The 17304-nt window shown below is 55.0% G+C and overlaps 1 protein-coding gene across 1 annotated transcript; it reads right to left on the bottom strand.

Annotated features, from left to right (window-relative positions):
- Positions 1-5819: 5819 nt before the first annotated feature.
- IGFBP4 (insulin like growth factor binding protein 4) lies at positions 5820-17039 on the bottom strand. The gene is made up of 4 exons (XM_008144895.3): positions 16406-17039; positions 10176-10333; positions 9262-9396; positions 5820-7053 (listed from the first exon to the last, which is right to left on the bottom strand). The coding sequence occupies exons 1-4, from the start codon at positions 16752-16754 to the stop codon at positions 6919-6921; spliced, it is 777 nt and encodes a 258-aa protein (XP_008143117.1). The 5' UTR covers positions 16755-17039; the 3' UTR covers positions 5820-6918.
- Positions 17040-17304: the final 265 nt, after the last annotated feature.

Raw genomic sequence — 17304 nt, 5'->3', positions numbered from 1 at the left:
TCCCTTTGTCTTGGGCAGTGGTCGGCAAACTCATGAGTCAACAGAGCCAAATATCAACAGTACAACGATTGAAATTTCTTTTGAGAGCCAAATTTTTAAAACTATATAGGTAGGTACATTGTTATTAACTCAATTAGGGTACTCCTAAGCTGGCCTTTGCTAAAAACTCAAGGGGCCAAAGAGCTGCATGTGGCTCGTGAGCCACAGTTTGCCGACCACTGGTCTAGGGGAATCTTGCTCATACCCTCCCCACCCCACATCCTGCTTGCTCTGGGGAAATTCAGTAATGGCCTGGCCACGTGCTGCTTCTTTCCTATGAAGATAAATCAGAGGCATGTTTCTCACAATAATGATAACAACGAGGGGACTGGTGCTCTCCACTCAGGTGCCAAGGTTGTGCATTGAGGGGTCGGGAGAAAAGGAAATTACTGTGATAGTCCAAAGGCATGTTATCAGGTATGTTATACAAAGTATGTAGACACAAAATACATAGATTCACAAAAGACAACAGGCTCAGTTAGGGTAAAGATCGATCTTCCTTCGGGAAAAATACTGGCCTAGGACATGACTCCCCGCCATGAACGGCTTTTAGTTAGGACGTTTTCATTTCGGACCATCCTCTGTGGTGACTTGCGGTCTCAGTTTGTAAGGCTGCCATGCGGGCCTCCCCTGAGATAGTCAGGGTTAGTATGTCGCCCCTTTTTTGTCCCTACGTCTAAGCACAGACCCCAGACCTCTGTCGGTAGTTAGATGTCCAGACCACAGAGGAGAAAAGGGAAGCTGAAGGAACGCGGAGGGAGAAGAAGGGCTGCAAACAGGGCGTCCGGGCAAGCGCAGGTCCTGGAAACCACCAGATCCCAGCAGCACCTTGTTGTGAACGGGGTCCTAACCCCCCACTTCCTGACCTCTGCCCAGGCCCTGGTCACACGCTCTGCCCACTGGTCTTCACTCTCTACATAGGAACGACCATCCCCACTGGACAGCTGGGAAAACTGAGGCTCTGGCCTCGGTGAAAGTCTTACCTGCCCAACCTCACCCAGCAGGTGTGATTCCAGAGTCTGAGCACCAGGCTGCCCTCCAGGTGCCTCCGCAGCCCCATGTCCCAGGGCCCCCATCTTGCCTTCTCTGCTGTCTCCAGGCTTGGACCAGGTGGGAGCCCAGTTCTGGAGAAATCTACCCTCCCTGACCAGGCCCTGCTCTGATTCCCCAGCCCTCGCTCTGTCTCCAGGCCCAGGGAAAAGGATACACACCTGGAAAGAAAAGCCTCCCTGGTCCTGGCTTAGCGCCAGAGTTCGAATCCTGGCTCTCAATGACCTTGGCATCTGGGCCTCAACCTCCCCATGGATAAGATGGACTGAGTTGTCTAAAAGTGGGTTGAACAGCCCAGCTGGTGTGGGCGTGGCTTGGTGGTTAGGCGGCAACCTATGAACCATGTCCGTATGTCCTAGGAAGATTCCCCTATCCCCTAGGCAGCCTAGACAAAGGGAAGTGGAGGCAACTAGAGAAGGCCCCAGCCCATTTTTTTTTTTTTTTAAGTAACCCAGTGGGCGACAGCAAGACCAAGGTCAATGTACCCTGGGTTTCCGGCTCAGTCCCGTGTGGGGCATGCAGGAGGCAGCCAATCCGTGATTCTCTCTCATCGTTGATGTTTCTATCTCTCTCCCCTCTCCCTTCCTCTCAAATCAATAAAAATATTTTTAAATAAAAGTGGGTTTTTCAGTGAATCTGTGATTACCCAACCCCCATTCTTTTCTCTTTTTTTAAATATATTTTATTGGATTTTTACAGAGAGGAAGGGAGAGGGATAGAGTCAGAAACATCGATGAGAGAGAAACATCAATCAGCTGCCTCCTGCACACCCCCTACTGGGGATATGCCCGCAACCAAGGTACATGCCCTTGAGCAGAATCGAACCTGGGACCCTTCAGTCCGAAGGCCACAGGCCGACGCTCTATCCACTGAGCCAAACCGGCTAGGGCCTCAACCCCCATTCTTATCCTAAACAAACCTAGAGACTTCCCTTTGGCCTGGGTGGTCTTTACAAAGAAAGTTCTGACCCCAATTTCAGAATTTAGAGCTGGCAAGGGGGCCAAGAGAACAGCTCCCCCTAACTGCCCCCCCCACCCCCCCGCCAGCTGTGGAAGCGGCTGATCTCCGTTTCTGCCTGAGGGGACTTCACTGCCGCCTCTGCTGAAAGCAATTTGTCATGCCCTGAATTAAGTGGTTCCAAAACGGGTTTAATTTCAGTTTAATGGCTCTGTTTTTATGTGTAATTAAATACCATTGCATGGTGAAAATATGTTGTTTGCACTTCAGAGTGTGTGTAAGGGCCTGGGAAGCCAACCCCAACGGGTTTCTACTCCCAGGCCCCTCCAGCCCCTCCCCTAGCCTGGCTGGAATTGTCTAGGTTGTGGGGAAGGGGATTAGAGATCTGGGGGAGACAGGGGGGCAGTGAGGACAGAGGCAGTCCTGGTGGTGCCTGCTGGCTCAGTAGAGCATGTTTCTAATTATCTGTGGCGCACACACACCCCTACTCCCTGACCCCAACCCTCCCCAACCCTGGGGCCTCAGACAGAGAAGGGATAGGTCACCCTGACAGTGAAGATCTAATTAGACCCTTGGCTGGCTGGAGTGGTGTCTGCTCCCCGGGGGTGTGCCCAAAAGTGCCCCATTGTCTCTCCTCTACTTACTGTTTCCATTAACTCCCCCTCCCCCTTGACCCTTCCCCCTGACTCACAAGCGGGGCCCCTCTCCTCCCCTCTTCCCTGGGACCACCCAACATTCCAGCCGCCAGCCCGCCTCCCAGCTCCATCCAACCACATCATCTTGACTTTCTTTAGGTCAGAGGTGACATTGACATAGGGGTCTAGAATGCAGGGGGCGTTTCTCTGGCTGGGAATGTTCCAGGGTCCTTTACCACACAGCCGTATCCCCCTCTCCCCGTCTCCCCCACTCCCTCAGGACGGGGCGGGGGCAAGCAGGCGCCCCGAGTCCTGTCCTTCATGCTTCAGAACATTCCTGGAGCTGCTTGGGGGAATCTGGCCCCAGGAGTGAGAGGAGAGGCCGGTCGGATCGGAGCAGCCTTTTCCTGGAAGGAGTTGGAGCGTTGGCCGTGGCTGGAACCTTGGGGCCCTGATGGGAGGAGGGGCTGGGAGGCTTGGCCAGCGCTCCAGAGATTTCCCCACCTGAATCCAATATCAGAGTCAGTCCAAGGCTCCGTTTTTTTTCTTTCTACCCCCACCCTGCCTTCTTGCCAATGGAAAACCCAGCCCCCAACCTCCAGCCGACATCAGGGCTGGATCGCCACTAATGAGCTGGGAAATGGAAACCAAAAAAGAGCCACATGCGGCTCTTTGGCTCCCTGGAGTGTGGCTCTTCCACAAAATACCACGGCCTGGGCAAGTCTATTTTGAAGAAGTGGCGTTGGAAGAAGTTTAAGTTTAAAAAAGTTGGCTCTCCAAAGAAATTTCAATCGTTGTCCTGTTGATATTTGGCTCTGTTGACTAATGAGTTTGCCGACCACGGGCCTAGAAGATTCTGGCAAGATGTCCCCCATACTCCTGCTCCAAGCCACGGTGGGGGGGTCGGGACAACATTTCGGGGAGGGTGGAGGGGGAGCAGGACAGAGCACTGAGGGCTGTGGTTTTAAGTTTATCCAGGTATGGTGGCCCACCAGGACGTAATAGTTTGGTCCTTGCCATCTCCTCCTTTCTACCTATGCCAGCGATGCTGATGCCCTTGTGGCAACTAGAGTGGCCATTTCAAGGGTTTTTGGAATCGAGGGTGGGAGGGCCTGGTGCAAACTAGGCCGGCAAGTCCTCCCTGGAGCCCGTTCTCCCACGGCGACACTGCCCCAACCGCTCACCTTGCCCAGGGGAGTGTCCACATGGACACTGAGCTGCCCTTATTTTCTTCTTTTTTAACACCTACGACCTGGCTCCTGGATCATGGGGGCGAGCGCCCGGGGTTGGGGTGGGGTGTACATTCTCTGTTCTCTGATGCTAGACAGCTCCCTCCCAAGCCCTGCAGGGGACACCTAATGAACGAGGGTCACTCCTTCACAGCCAGGAGGGGGGTACATGTCTGAATTTCTCATTCCCTCTCTCCTCACCTCATACACATTCATTCAGATTCATGGAGCAGCCCACATAGGGACACACCGCACAAATGCACTCATCCATACACACCCAGACCTGGTATATGTGCCCTGTAAAAGCCCACACTCTCACATGTCAGGTATCACTTTGCTATATTCACACACATGTGCGCACGCACACGCGCACACACACCATCAATATACATGTAGCACAGAGGCACATCCCAGGCCATGTGTGCAGCTAAAAGCAGACCCTGCTTTTTCCGGAGGCCCATGAAAGGAAAAGGACCCCCTGCCACCCATGGCCAAGGGTGCGAGGCTGGAGCATTTAAAGAGATACGTTAGGGATCAAAAGAGAAACTTTTCCTGCATTTGGTTTAGGGACCTAAAACTTAATCGGCAGCCTATACCCACCTCCTACTCCAACATGCCTTGGCCTTGGCCCCACAAGTAGGGGGCTCTCTGAAGAGTGGTCAGGGGCTGAGAGATCAACCCTCCGCGTCTGTCACTTGGTTCGTTATCTCCTGCTGCCAGGGGCCCATGGTGCCTCAGGGAGACTAGATGGCTGAGCTAGAGATGAGGGAGGACTGCAGCCCCAGACTCAAAATGCAGACAGCACAGGTGCCCGCACATCAGAGGCCAGTGAAGTCGAGAGCCTGGCAGCACCTCTGGAACTGGGGAGGGCCTAGGAATCCAGGAGCTGGCCAGACAGGAGGGTGCTCCCCCAGAGGCCAGGTCAGACAGGAGGGTGCTCCCCCAGAGGCCAGACCAGACAGGAGGGTGCGCCCCCAGAGGCCAGACCAGACAGGAGGGTGCTCCCCCAGAGGCCAGGTCAGACAGGAGGGTGCGCCCCCAGAGGCCAGACCAGACAGGAGGGTGCTCCCCCAGAGGCCAGACCAGACAGGAGGATGCGCCCCCAGAGGCCAGACCAGACAGGAGGGTGCTCCCCCAGAGGCCAGACCAGACAGGAGGGTGCGCCCCCAGAGGCCAGACCAGACAGGAGGGGGCACCCCCAGAGTGCAGCAGCTCGGTGCACAGGGTCCCCAGGCTGCCTGTGAACTCCCAGAAAGGGACCTCCACCCAAGAAATCAGTGCCTGGCACAGAGGTCCGGGAGGAGAGGGACATTAGGAAATGACCAGGAATCCAATAGTACCATGTGGGCACAAATTTGGGGGCTGCCACCAAAAGCCCACAGCCCAGTGTGCCCAGGACAGCAAGATCAAAGATGCCCCCACTCTTGACCCCTCGACCCATCAGAATCAAATCTCAGCACAACCCCCAACCAGGAATCCAAGCACGCAGAGCTGTGGAATGTGGTGGAAAGTTTACCCCTTTCCCAAGCTTCAGGGCAGTGCCTCCCCCGCCCCCAAATTAATAAATCAAATTCAGATGCAAACCCAACCTGCCTGATGCCCTAGGAAATGCCCCAGCCTCACACACCAGCTGCTCCCAGGAATAGCTCTGGCCCAGCAGGGCTGACCGGCTCCCTCCCTCCGTTTGGAAGCCAGTATTTCCCCACCAGGAGTCTGAACACCAACAGCACAGACTTGGGGGACAGGGAGGCCCCTCCGGAAGAGGCTGCAGGGAGAGGATGGTGAATTGGCTGAGTCTTAGAGTCCTTCTACCATGTAGGATAGGCCTCCCATCCCTGGTACACCCCTGTCTCTAATTTAAATAAATAAGCAAAACACAATTGTATTGTTTTTTTTTTGTTTTGTTAAAAAAAAAAAAAAGACATCATGGCCAACTGGTAGGTCCGGGTAAGTCTCCTTCCATCCAGTGAAGCCAGAAAATGCCCAGGGGGCAGGGTACGGGCGCGCCGCGGGAGCTGTAGGGAAGGAGGTGTGGAGCAGGAGGCAGAGGCGCTGGCTGTGAGCCAGATGGAGTCACCCTGCTGATCTCGTGGCTCTGACTACAAATGGAAGGAAGCAGGACCCCAGGCAAGTCCCTCACTCCCGCCCAATCCCATTACGCTGGTCCTTTCCCCCATCAGGCACACACATTCCAATTACACATTCTTCCCTCCCTCCCTGACTGCTCCGACAGGGGCCCCACCGCCCCAGCCCTCTGCCTTGCAGGCCTTCCTAGGACCCTCTCCCCTACTCCACAGCAGGGATTCCGCTGCCAGGCAATCAAGCAGATGCCATTCCCCCAACCCCAAAGTCGGCTTGTCTCTGCAGGTCCTTGCCCTTGGAGGGCCTGGGGACGAAGAGAAGAGGAGCCTGGCAGCCCTTAGCTTTGGGAGTGGGCCTGGTCTCCTGACCATTGGGCCATCTGCTACCCCACACCTTCCCTGTGGCCTCCACTCTACCACTAGATTGAGGGAGGGACAATGGTCAAGGGACATGTCTACTTTCCTCCTCGGATTATGGGCATGGAACTTCTCTTCTCCCACAGACTTGTGTCCACCTTGTAGGAGGTGGCCCCAATGTCCAAATCAGAGGAAGTCAGAATCAGAGCGCCCCCCACCCCGGGCTGAGAACTAGAGCTGGCATGTAATATGTAGCCAGTAAATGTTTTTAGATGACTTGAGTGAATAAAAGAATGAATGAATCCAGGGTCAATTTGGAAACACACCAGGGCTCCCCATTGCCACTCTGACCTCTTAGGCTATCTAAGCCCCAAGAGGACACCCCTAGGCTCCGGCTCACCCCAAGGGTACATCCATGCTCATCAACGCACACACACACACCACACATGCCGAGGAAAACTTCTGGGCCAGAGGCAGAGCCAGGACTCAGATCCAGGCTCCAGGTCAGCTCTGCAGCCTCCAGGGGGAGGGGGAGCAGGGGGCAGGGAGCCCCCCGCCTGCTGGTAGGGCTCACTCGCGGAAGCTGTCAGCCAACTGGTGGCAGTCCAGCTCCTCCTTCGGCTCCAGGCCCCCCGGAAGCTTCACTCCTGTCTTCCGGTCCACACACCAGCACTTGCCACGCTGCCCATCCAGGGCGGGGTGGCACTGTCAAGACAAGGGCATGAGAGGTCAGTCGGGTGAACCCTAATCCCAGCACAGTCCCCAAATCAGACAATCGCTCCATGACGGCCCCTGAGGCCAGAGGCTCTCTCATGAGCACAAATCTTCTGAGCTCGATGAAGTAGAGCGAGAACTTGGCTAAGAAGGAAAGGTCCAGAGAGTTTTAAAAGGCAGGGCCCTGAGGAAGTTCTCTAGCCTTCCTAGGGGGGAATTGTATCCACAGGATTTAGAGATGAAGCTGGATTTGAAAGACTAAGGTACAGGTCAGAGATGTTTTGAGTGTTCTCATTAGGTTGGGACTTTTAAGAATGGGATTATAGCCCAGCTGGCGTGGTTCAGTGGTTGAGCATCAACCTATGAACCCGGAGGTCACGGGGTTCAATTCCCGGTCAGGGCACAAGCCCAGGTTGCGGGCTCCATCCCTGGTGGGGGCATGCGGGAGGCAGCCGATCAATGAATCTCTCTCATCATTGATGTTTCTATCTCTCCTCTCCTTCCTTTCTGAAATCAATAAAAATGTGTGTGTTTTTTTAAAAAAAAGAATGGGATTATGGGTAATAGTGGGATCCAAGTTGAAGTTACAGTACCGTCAGGATAAAGAATTGCAGTTGAATTGGGAATTATGACTAACACTTGAGTTGGGTGAGACTCAGAGTCCAGGTCAGAAATAGAGTTGGGATAAAGATAGAGGTCAAAGTTAGAACAACTAAAGCAGTTGGGCCCAAGTTTGGGTCGGAATTAGAACAGGAAGGGGGGATGGATAGGGAAGGCAGGGAGCAAAGGTATATTTAAGAGTCAGGATTAAAGTTGAAGTGAAGGTCGTCTTAAGGGTCAGATTTAGTCTGGGGGATCAAGGGTCAAGGGTCAGACCTTTCAGTAGGAAAAATAGTTGGGGGAGGAAAACCCATAGAACTGTCAACACGAAGAATGAAACCTAATGTAAACTATGGACTTTAGTTACTAATAATGTATCAGTATTAGTTCCTCAATCATAACCAATGCACCACACTAATGTTAGATAGTAACCGGGGAAACTGGGTACGGGGGAGTAGATGCGAACTCTGCACTTGCTGCTCAATTTTCTGTAAACCTAAACCTTCTCTAACAGAGTTTATGACCGTTTTTGTTTTGTTTTTTAGTTAGGGCAAAAAAAGTTTTAAAAATTGGGACCAAAATAATTGGTGTTGGGAAAAAGGTTGGAGATAGGTTTGGCATTGGCCTAAAGGGGGGGCCTCATTGATTCCCAACTCATTGCACACCTCTCGTCACATCCTCGGGCCATGCTGGGATGTGTAGACTCAGGGGCAGCCTTTCTCCTAGCTAGGCCTCTGCTGGCTGCATGGCAACCCACTCTGAGGATTTATCATAGAGCGTGAAGTGTGAGAATGTGTGTGTCTATGCCCACAAGGAGCTGGAGAAGGAGATCCAGGCCAGGGCTCCCCAGGGAACACCCAACACGAGGCACCCCAGTGCTCTGCCCAGCTATGCCACCCTTCCATGTGGGCCCAACTCTGACAGCCCAGAGATGGGGCTGGAGCAGGCCAGCCTTCTTGGACATCCCAGCTTCCTGGTGGCTGGTCAGAGGAACCCATGTCCCAAGGGTATGAGGGGCACAGAGGTTTCTACACTCACGGCTTCTCTTCTGCCTACCTCCTTCCTCTGCTTCCACCCGAAGCCCCTAACTCCAGCTGTCAGATCTGGCATCACCTCCATCCTGGCTGTACCCCAAGTGGTTTGGCTGCTCGGCTTGGGGTAAGGGTCAGGCTGTTTCCCCCTTAACCCCTCGTGACTTAGTCCCTCCATTTCCAGGGCAGACAGACATTCGATGACGAAGGAGAACTACTCATAGGAAGGAAGTAGGGTGAGTGAGAAAGTGACAGGAGGCAGAGGTTGGCAGGTGTACCAGGTAAACGTCTCAGATTGTGAATCAAGAGGTGAAAATAGTCCTGGATGGGGAAGCAGGATAGTTCGTCTGCCGTTAACTTGCTCTGTGACTTTGGGCCTCAGTCTCCTCATCCCAAAAATGAGTGATGTGGGCAAAATGAGCTGAGGTCCTAAAGCTGGGGGGAAGGTTTGGGAAGGATCCTAGGGGTTGGGGAGCCTCCCCCTTCCTGAGGCATCTATCCTGGATGACCCTGTCTAATGCCCCTGGAGCTGAGGCCAGGGCCCAGCAGGAGACAGAGGGTGACCCACCTGCTTGGGGTGGAAGTTGCCGTTGCGGTCGCAGTTGGGGATGGGGATGATGTAGAGGTCCTCGTGGGTGCGGCTCTGGGAGGCGGCCAGCCGCTCCAGGGCCCGGTGCAGCTCACTCTGGCAGGCGCCCTGGGGCTGGAGGAGAGAGAGAAGATGAAACTGCTCAGCAGAAGAGAAGAGGGGCAGGAGAACCAGGGATGGGGGTCATCTCAGGACTGAAGGCCTTGAAAGGAGGGTCAAAGCCCAGAGGTCAGGGTCAGGGCCCAGTGAGGTGAAGGGCGTGGCTTGGGTTCTGAAGACACTGGTGGGAAGAGCAGAGGGACATTGAAGACAGGATCTTGGGCCAAAGAGCTTCTAAAAAGGAGAGGTGTGAGGTGAAGGAACCCTGTGGGAAAGGAGCTGTAGAAACCTATGGAGAAGGACTGGAAGGGGGTGATGTCTAAGCAGGAGGGATGAATGAAAACATGCAATCAACAACTTGTAAGATCCAGCACGGAGCCATCAGAACCATCCGTCAGAAAGGACATTTGCCGGACTCCGGAACAGGGTCCCAAGACCCCTTGCTATGGCCAGCATTAACCCTTTAGAGATTGAGAGGGTCTGGGGTGGGGAATCCAAGAGAAAGGCCAAGATATATCAGGAAGCTTGGGGCAACCATGAGTTACCAACCAGGATGAAGTATTTCAGTATTTAAAAATCACTTTGGCTGTGCCAATATAGAGAACTACCAAGCAGGAATGGAATTTTAAGGAAAGGAATGAGGACTCTCTGGATCCTGACGACGTATACTGTACACCGTAGGCATCCAAAGAACGTTTACTGGATGAACATAGGCATAGGTGGTGGTGGTGGTGGTGTGATGGTGGTGGTGTGTGTGCCTGTAAACATGTGCATTTGAGGTCAGAGGTCCTCACCATAGGCCGGGCTTCTTCCCGGGGCGCCCCGATGACCTTCATCTTGCCCCCATTGGTGTTCCGGTCTCGAATCTTGGCGAAGTGCTTCTGCAGGCACTTGCGGTCATGGGCACTGCAGGGGCTGAAGCTGTTGTTGGGGTGGTCACCTTCATCCTTGTCTGCAATCAGGCCAAGATGGGGAGAGGTCAGCATGGACAAAAGACAGAGCAGCACACCAACCCAGCCTCCCACCTGCTTTCTGCTTCTTGGGGGCTCTCCAGCCTGACACGGGAAGCATGGGGAGGGGGGTCTAGGAGTAGGAAAAAGTCAAAACAGCACACCCCCCCCCTCACCCCCGTCTCCTTCCCACTCCCCTGGAACTCCTCAGGAGACTATTCTTGAAGTCCTTGACTTGCCCCTCACCCCACCCAGTCCGGCCCTCAGATGAGTCACCAGCTGCAGCTGCCCAGACGGGAGGTTCCCCTGGGCTCTGCTGAGAGGTCTGAGGCAGGCAGGGGGGCCCCCCACCGGATCTTTTCTCCTAGTCAGCTCCTCCTACCACCCCCCTTCTCCATCTGCTCTCTCTTCCTGTCTCCTTTCCTGCTCTTTTCAGCGTCTGGCTGAGCCAGCCACAGGATCCCCAGGGCTGTCAGCCCTGCTGACCCTCTTCCAAATGGCCAGAATCAAAGTTTCCATGAGTGATGAGAAATCCAACCCAACAAGCCCTCCCCATTGGCTGGACAGGAGAAAAGTGGGAGTGGGTGTGTATGCCTGCATGTGCAAGTAAGTGTGTGTATACTTGTGTAATGCTCTGTGTGGCCCTAGGACCAAGAGAATACCTTCCACATCCCTTCAGTCCCCTACCCTTAGACTTCAGACCCCTTCCAAAGTCCATGTCTGTTGCCCAGCGTCAGGGCACTGGGGATCTGGAGATGGGGGTGGAAAGGCTGGGCCTGCACCCCCTCCCTGGGATGTCCTGAAGACTATCTGAACTCAAGAAAAACCCAATTGTAACTGCTGCTTCTCCCTCCGGGCAGCTGAATCCAGACTACAGGCCTGAGCTGGAGGGAAGGGGTTGCAGATCAGAGCCTCCTCTGAAATGCTCGGCTTAGCAGCTCACTGCCAGCATTCCAGATGTTGGCGGCCAGACAGAAGGTTACATCTGGTTTGTGTCAGGATTTCTTTTTTCCTGAGGAATTAGCAGGTTCCTCCAAGTGTGGCAGTGGTCCCAGAGCTGCCTCTGGGTCAAATGGTATTTTTCTGCCTGGCCAGAGTGAGTTGGGGGTAGAAGGGGGAGGTTAGCTCTCTTTTTATTCTCCTAGACCTGGGAGTGTGGGGAGAAACATGCAGATAAAGGAAAACCAAGCCAGGAAGAATCGAGACCCTCAGAAAGTCTTTGTCAAGATTCCACCCCAACGGTTATTTATAAAATTGAGTCATCAAGGATGGAAAGAAGGCTCTGTCACGAGTAGCAGGCTGGCTTAGAAAGAGGAATCGAAGGGAAGAAATAAATAGAGCAGAGATATACCCCGTCCTTCAGCATACCTAACATCCCAAGGACAGCCCAGAGGGGACTCACTTGTAACACCAACTCGAGTGCCCTTCAAACCTGGAAAGGTTTTACTGTCTTTCCTTTGAGTGTGTTTTCATGGCCATAAAGGAAAGGGCTACTTTGCAGTGACACTTATTCTGCTTGGTAAATGGGCAGAATGTTCTTGGGTTCAAGGAGTAAGGGTTTTCTACGAATGGGGCTGTCTCAGGAGGTAGAGAGCCCCACGGTACTAAGGTGTGGAGCGTCCGAGGGGTTGAGGCCTCAAGAATCTAGAGACATCTGGAGTAGAAGTTCAACTGCAACCAGGCTTTCCAATGTTGAAGTTCTATGATTCTAAGTCCACAAATGACCAATGCTTGAGGGATTATTAGTGGGTATTTGAAAATGTGTATACCTTAACTTGAGCGGTATCATTCAGGACAACTGGGTCTACTCACTGAAATCTGGGGCTGCGCTTATGTTCTTGTGTTGGGGGGGGCCCATGTCACATAGAGGTTACCTGGGGAAGATGAGCAGGCAGCATGCCTGGTCTCCCCATTTTTTGTTTCCCCACCACCACCAGCACACGTGTGCCTAGCTTGTGTGTAAGCTTAGAGAAGAACACACCAAGACAGGGAGAGTAGCTCCTTCGTGTCTCTCATGGGGACATAGGTACCTGGACTATGTCCATATCTGCCCACTCAGACACCGAGAGGCCGGGACTCAAGAATTACAAACATATACAAACAATGACGTGTCCAGACACACACTTGTCCACGTGTGCACACCTACATGCACTCAGGCACTCTGACCCAGCCTGGGCAGACACAGACCTAGGGCAGGGCACCCTGGCTATACCCTAGCTTGTTGACTTTCCATTTAATCTGTAACTTTTCCTTGTCCAGCACACCAAGTACCCACCCCAAGGCACCTGGCTTGGGAGGGTGAGTGTCACAGCATTGAGTCTCTGAGAAAACGTGAACCGAACCGTCCCACCTACAAAAACTGGCCACCTGGTTTGCCTTCTGGAAAACCCCAGTCCTGGTGGGCTCCCCTCCGAGCAGGGGCTGGAGTCAGACCTAGCCCCCTGAGAGATCTGACCTCCTGAATCCCAAAAGGCTTGTTTGGGAGATGGGGCTTCCAAGGTAGACCACGTCGTCTGCTCCAGCCCCTGCTTGGAGCGAGGCCAAGGACACGCAGCCACGGGGGAAACCTTGGTTTTTGCTCCAGCAACAGCGGAAGGGAAGGCACCCGGAGAAAGAAGAGGCTTCACAGCTTTGGCACTGCTGGCCGCACAGTTCGTGGCCAAAGCTAGAGGATTTCCGCTTTCTTGCTGCCTGATTTCATCCCCATGATTCCTCCTCAACGCCAGCCCCTGCCCTACTCAAGACACCCAGCGTGAGACTGTGAGGTGGGTGGGTTCCAGGCATGACCTGGAAGGCCGCCCACCTGCCCTGGAAGGCCTTTTCCTTCTTCCCCTGGGCTCTGGCTGGAGAAGTCAAGGCCACCGTGGTGGGTACCAGACCCTTTCTTGGAGTTCTGGCTCAAGGGGTGTCTCCCTCACTGTTGTGACACACTGCTGGCCTCAAGAGTCAGAGACAAGGACAGCTGGCCTGTTCCTCCCGAGTTTACAGCAGGAAAAGGCATCAAAGTCTGCCCCACCTCTCGACTCCTCTGCATGTCCCCCAGCTTTATTCCGTTGCCTACTGTCCCCCAAAATCCCAACATCAGAGGGGGATTTAAGCTTCATGTTAAATCCATCCAGCGTCCTCTTCATCACCATCTTCATCACTGCTCCACTTTATTGAGCTCTTCCTCCACACTAGACATCCCACCCTGTGAGGCAGGTCCTATTGTAGACTGGGTGGAAGGGAAGGAGGAGAGATTTCTCTCTACAGCTCCTATGCCTTTAAACAGAAAGACTCCTGGTACCCAAGGCACCAATAATTCTCACTTTCCCAATACTAGAAAAAAGTAATCATATTTAGCAGCTATGCCCCTCCTTCCTCCCTCCCACAGAGGCACAGAAATTCTGGGAAGGCCCTGTTCCCATGACACGACTGGATTCCCAGTACTGAAGTAGTGGGGGACAGTATTTGCTGTGCTGACTAAAAATTAACCTGGCCTGCATGTTCCCTAACCCTGTCCCAGAGGAACTCCCCAGTCCAAACGTCGATGCCACTGTCCACTCCCCCAGATTCCATGAATCCAGGGTCAGCGCACTTATGCAGAATTGTGGATTTCTGACGCACATGTCCACCCCATCCGCACTTCTGGTGGCCTGAGTGGTATTAGTCCACAACCTGTTGTGGCTCAAAAAGCTAGGACAGGAAGGTGGGGGACCCTGGAGATGGGGGGGGGGGCGCGCCTGCCCCTGGGGCAAATAGTAGGCAACTGGGCCACAGCAGTTCAGGGGAGGGGGCAGGCCAAGTGGCTGCGTTCCCTCAGTCACTTGCTGAAGCTCAGCCCCAAGAGGAAAAGGCAGAGAGAAGAGGCTTAGGTCCCCAAGCCTTGGGACCTAGGAGGGACAGTGGCCTATTGTCAGTGGGAAGCTAAAGAGGATAGTAGCGACAGGGGCCAAGCCCTGGACACTTTGTCTCACCAGAGACCTTGCAGGGCTACTGCACAACTCTAGGGGGCGCCTTTCACGTGGTGCTGTGCGGCCCAGGCTGTGGCAGAGGGTTCTTCTGTGATGGCTGGGAGGTAAGAGGGCAGGGACACAGCTTGCCAAGAAGGTGCCTAGTTTCCCCGGGGTCCCCCTGACGTAGCCTTTCCCTCTCCAGAGAGTGCATGCACTGCATGGGTGGAGGACAGGCGAGGAAGGAGGGGTGAGGGGTGTTAGAGACCCAGGCCCTGTAATCCAAAGGGGACCTAAAGCCACCCTTGGAGGCGGGTTTGCATGATACCCACAGGACAATTACACTGTTCATGCCTCCCCAAAGCTCCCAGGGAAATGGATTTTTCTCCACTACAGGATGGGGTGTTCGTTCCCAGCCAAGGAAAATGGGTGCCCAAGACCCTCTGAGGGTTCTTCTGCCCCATGTTCAAGTTGGTGAGAGAGGAAGAGGCTACCAACCATCCTAATCAGTTGCCAGATACCCGCTGGCTGGTGGAGGAGGGAGGTAGAAAGAGAATGTGGTCCTGTTATACTCAGGGTGCCCAAGGGCTCAGCCCTCACTCCCAGTCTGGTCTGGTACCAGTACCCCTCCTCTCCCACTGGCACCGGCATCTCTGCCCCCATGATCAGCGACTTATTCCCCGAGGACTGCCCCCCTTCCCAGATGTGCTGGGTGCCAGGCTGGCATTTCTCCTAGAATGTTTTCTGCTGACCCATCTCTTGTTGCCCAGGGGCAGGAAGGGCAGCGAGGCCTGAAGCCCAGACCCCTGGGGTCCACCTCCTTCCTGTTTTCCCTGCATCCTGCTCTCCTCCAGCTAACAAGCTGCAGAGGATTGAGGAAGTGGGGCGGTCTGGGACCCAGGGCAGGAAGCTTGGGGCCAGAGTCCCAGCATCCGGACTGGAACAATGGAAGCTTCAAGCACCAGGAAAAGAGACAGGCAGAGGGGCACAGGGAAAGCAAAACAGAGAGAGGGAACAAGGTACAAAAGCAGACACAAGGAAAGGCAGGCAGAGAGAGAGAGATTCCAAAAGTAACAGAAAGACAGGAACAAAGAAAGAGAAACAGTGACACAGAAAGAGACTGAGATGAGAGTGAGAGAAGCAGGGCAACAGAAACAGAGAAAGGTAATAAGACAGAGAAAGAGAAAGAAACTGATGGTGGGCAGAAGGTATTGGGGAAAGGAGGACTCCAGAACGTTGCTTGTGAAACTAGAGGCTGAAAGAACAAAGAGAAAGAAGGAAAGAGACTGAGAAAGATTAGAAGGAGCAACTGAGAGGCTCACTGAGAAATGGAAAAGAGAAAGGATAAGAAAGAGTTTAAGGCAAAGGGCCTTCTAAGTCTGTCTCCCTCTCTCTCTCTTCTTTACTCTCTAGCCCACACCCGTTAGGTTTCTGCAGCTCTGGGCTGGGAGCCCAGACTTGCTTCTTTCTGCCACCTCAAATGGCACCTGCCAAGAGAAAAAAGAGGGATGCCTGTGTACCAGGGCAAGAGAAGGTGCCCAGGTCCAGTAGAGAGACCCCTGACTTCCCAGAACCCCCCAAACGGCTAGGTGAGCTGGCCTGGGGCTTTGGGGAAGGGCAACTCTGCTGCCCCTCACCACCAAAGCCCCTCTCAGATGCATGTCCCAGTCCTCCCACCCCAATGTCAAAAGTCCAAGCTCTGGCTTTTCAGACCCCTGGGGTTTTCACCTGTGGTGAGGGGATCAGCAACAGGAAGCTCCCCTCCCCCTCCCCCCTCTCCCTCCCCCACCCCCATCCTCCAGTCATCTGGCTCACTTGCAGGCTGTGGGCTGGCCCAGGTCACTTAATTTTCCACTCTTGCACCAGCAGCCAAGACTACTCTTCCCAAGTAGGCATCCTCGGGAGGTTTGAGATGGAGGGATGGGACAGAGTCCTCCTTGACAGTGGCAACAGGCTGTTAGAGACTGGGTAGCAGTTGGCTCGGCTGAGCCTGTCCCATGCCAGGAGGGCCCTGCCACGTACCTGCCTTCTCCTCAACTCACAGGGGATTTTCAAGGGCCTCCGGGGCCAGCCCTATGGGGAAAGGGGCTTCTGGGAGGGCCGCACACCAGGGAGGACGTGCAAGGGCTGATGGAACCTTACCCGTGGGCTGCACGCTTTCCTGGATGGCCTCGATCTCCGCCAGTTCCATGCACACGCCTTGCCCGTGCATCAGTGTGTGCAGGGGCTTCTCCACTCCCCGGGGAGGGTAGCAGCGCAGGCCCGAGCCGCAGCGGGGGGTGTACACCCCGCAGGGCATCCCCTTGCCCAGGGCGCAAGTGGCACAGCAGCCGCAGCCGGGCTCACGCACCAGCTCCTCGCAGCCCACGGGGGGGCGGCAGCGAGCCAGCTTCTCCTCGGAGCAGGGCGGGCAGTGGATGGCTTCGTCTCCCAGGCTCGGCCCGGGCCAGGCGGCCAGCAGCAGCGCGGCCACGAGGCAGAGGGGCAGCATGATCGGGCGAGGACGGGGCGCTGGCGCCAGGTGCGGGCGGGGAGCGCGGGCTGGCAGCAGGAGGCCCACGGAAGCAGCGCCCGGCGCGCCTGAAGGACCGGATCGGGAGAGCGTGGGGAGACGGGGCGGCCCCGCTAGCGGACAGAGGAGGAGGCAGGGAAGTTAGCAAGCGGGCTGGAGAGGAGCGATCCTGGCCACCGAGGCGCTGCGCCGCATCCTCGGCCGGGTCCAGAAGGCGGGGGGGTAAGGGACAGAGCGGCGGCCCGGGACGGCTACCCCGGACTTTATAGCAGCCTCTGGCCACACCCCCAGCGCCTTCCCAGAGGTGGGGGATCAGGCTAGGGAGGGAGGGAGAGGGGGAGCGGGAGACGCCGCCGGGAGGGGGAGGGGGCGCTCTCCTGCGTCCCCGCCGCCGCCTCGGCTACAGCTGAGAGTCCTTTTCTGCCCAAGAAGGAAGCAGCGCAGTGTGGAGGCCCTGATAGGCGCCGCCGAGAGCGCTGCAGAACCAGAGCCCGGGAGGGGAGGGGAGGGGAGGGAGTTGGAGAAGCGA

The sequence above is a fragment of the Eptesicus fuscus genome, chromosome 20, assembly GCF_027574615.1.
Source record: "Eptesicus fuscus isolate TK198812 chromosome 20, DD_ASM_mEF_20220401, whole genome shotgun sequence".
NCBI lineage: Eukaryota > Metazoa > Chordata > Mammalia > Chiroptera > Vespertilionidae > Eptesicus > Eptesicus fuscus.
Note: the sequence above shows the minus strand (reverse complement) of the source record. Positions and strands in the feature narration are given on the sequence as shown.

What these genes read in the sequence shown, in the direction of transcription:
- IGFBP4 (XM_008144895.3), bottom strand. Translation starts at nt 16,754, where the DNA reads ATGCTGCCCCTCTGCCTCGTGGCCGCGCTGCTGCTGGCCGCCTGGCCC. An exon ending in GGGAAGAAGCCCGGCCTATG is followed by an intron (nt 9,397 to 10,175) that starts GTGAGGACCTCT and finishes TCTCTCCTCCAG; the next exon opens with CCCCAGGGCGCCTGCCAGAG. An exon ending in GCAACTTCCACCCCAAGCAG is followed by an intron (nt 7,054 to 9,261) that starts GTGGGTCACCCT and finishes TTGTCTTGACAG; the next exon opens with TGCCACCCCGCCCTGGATGG.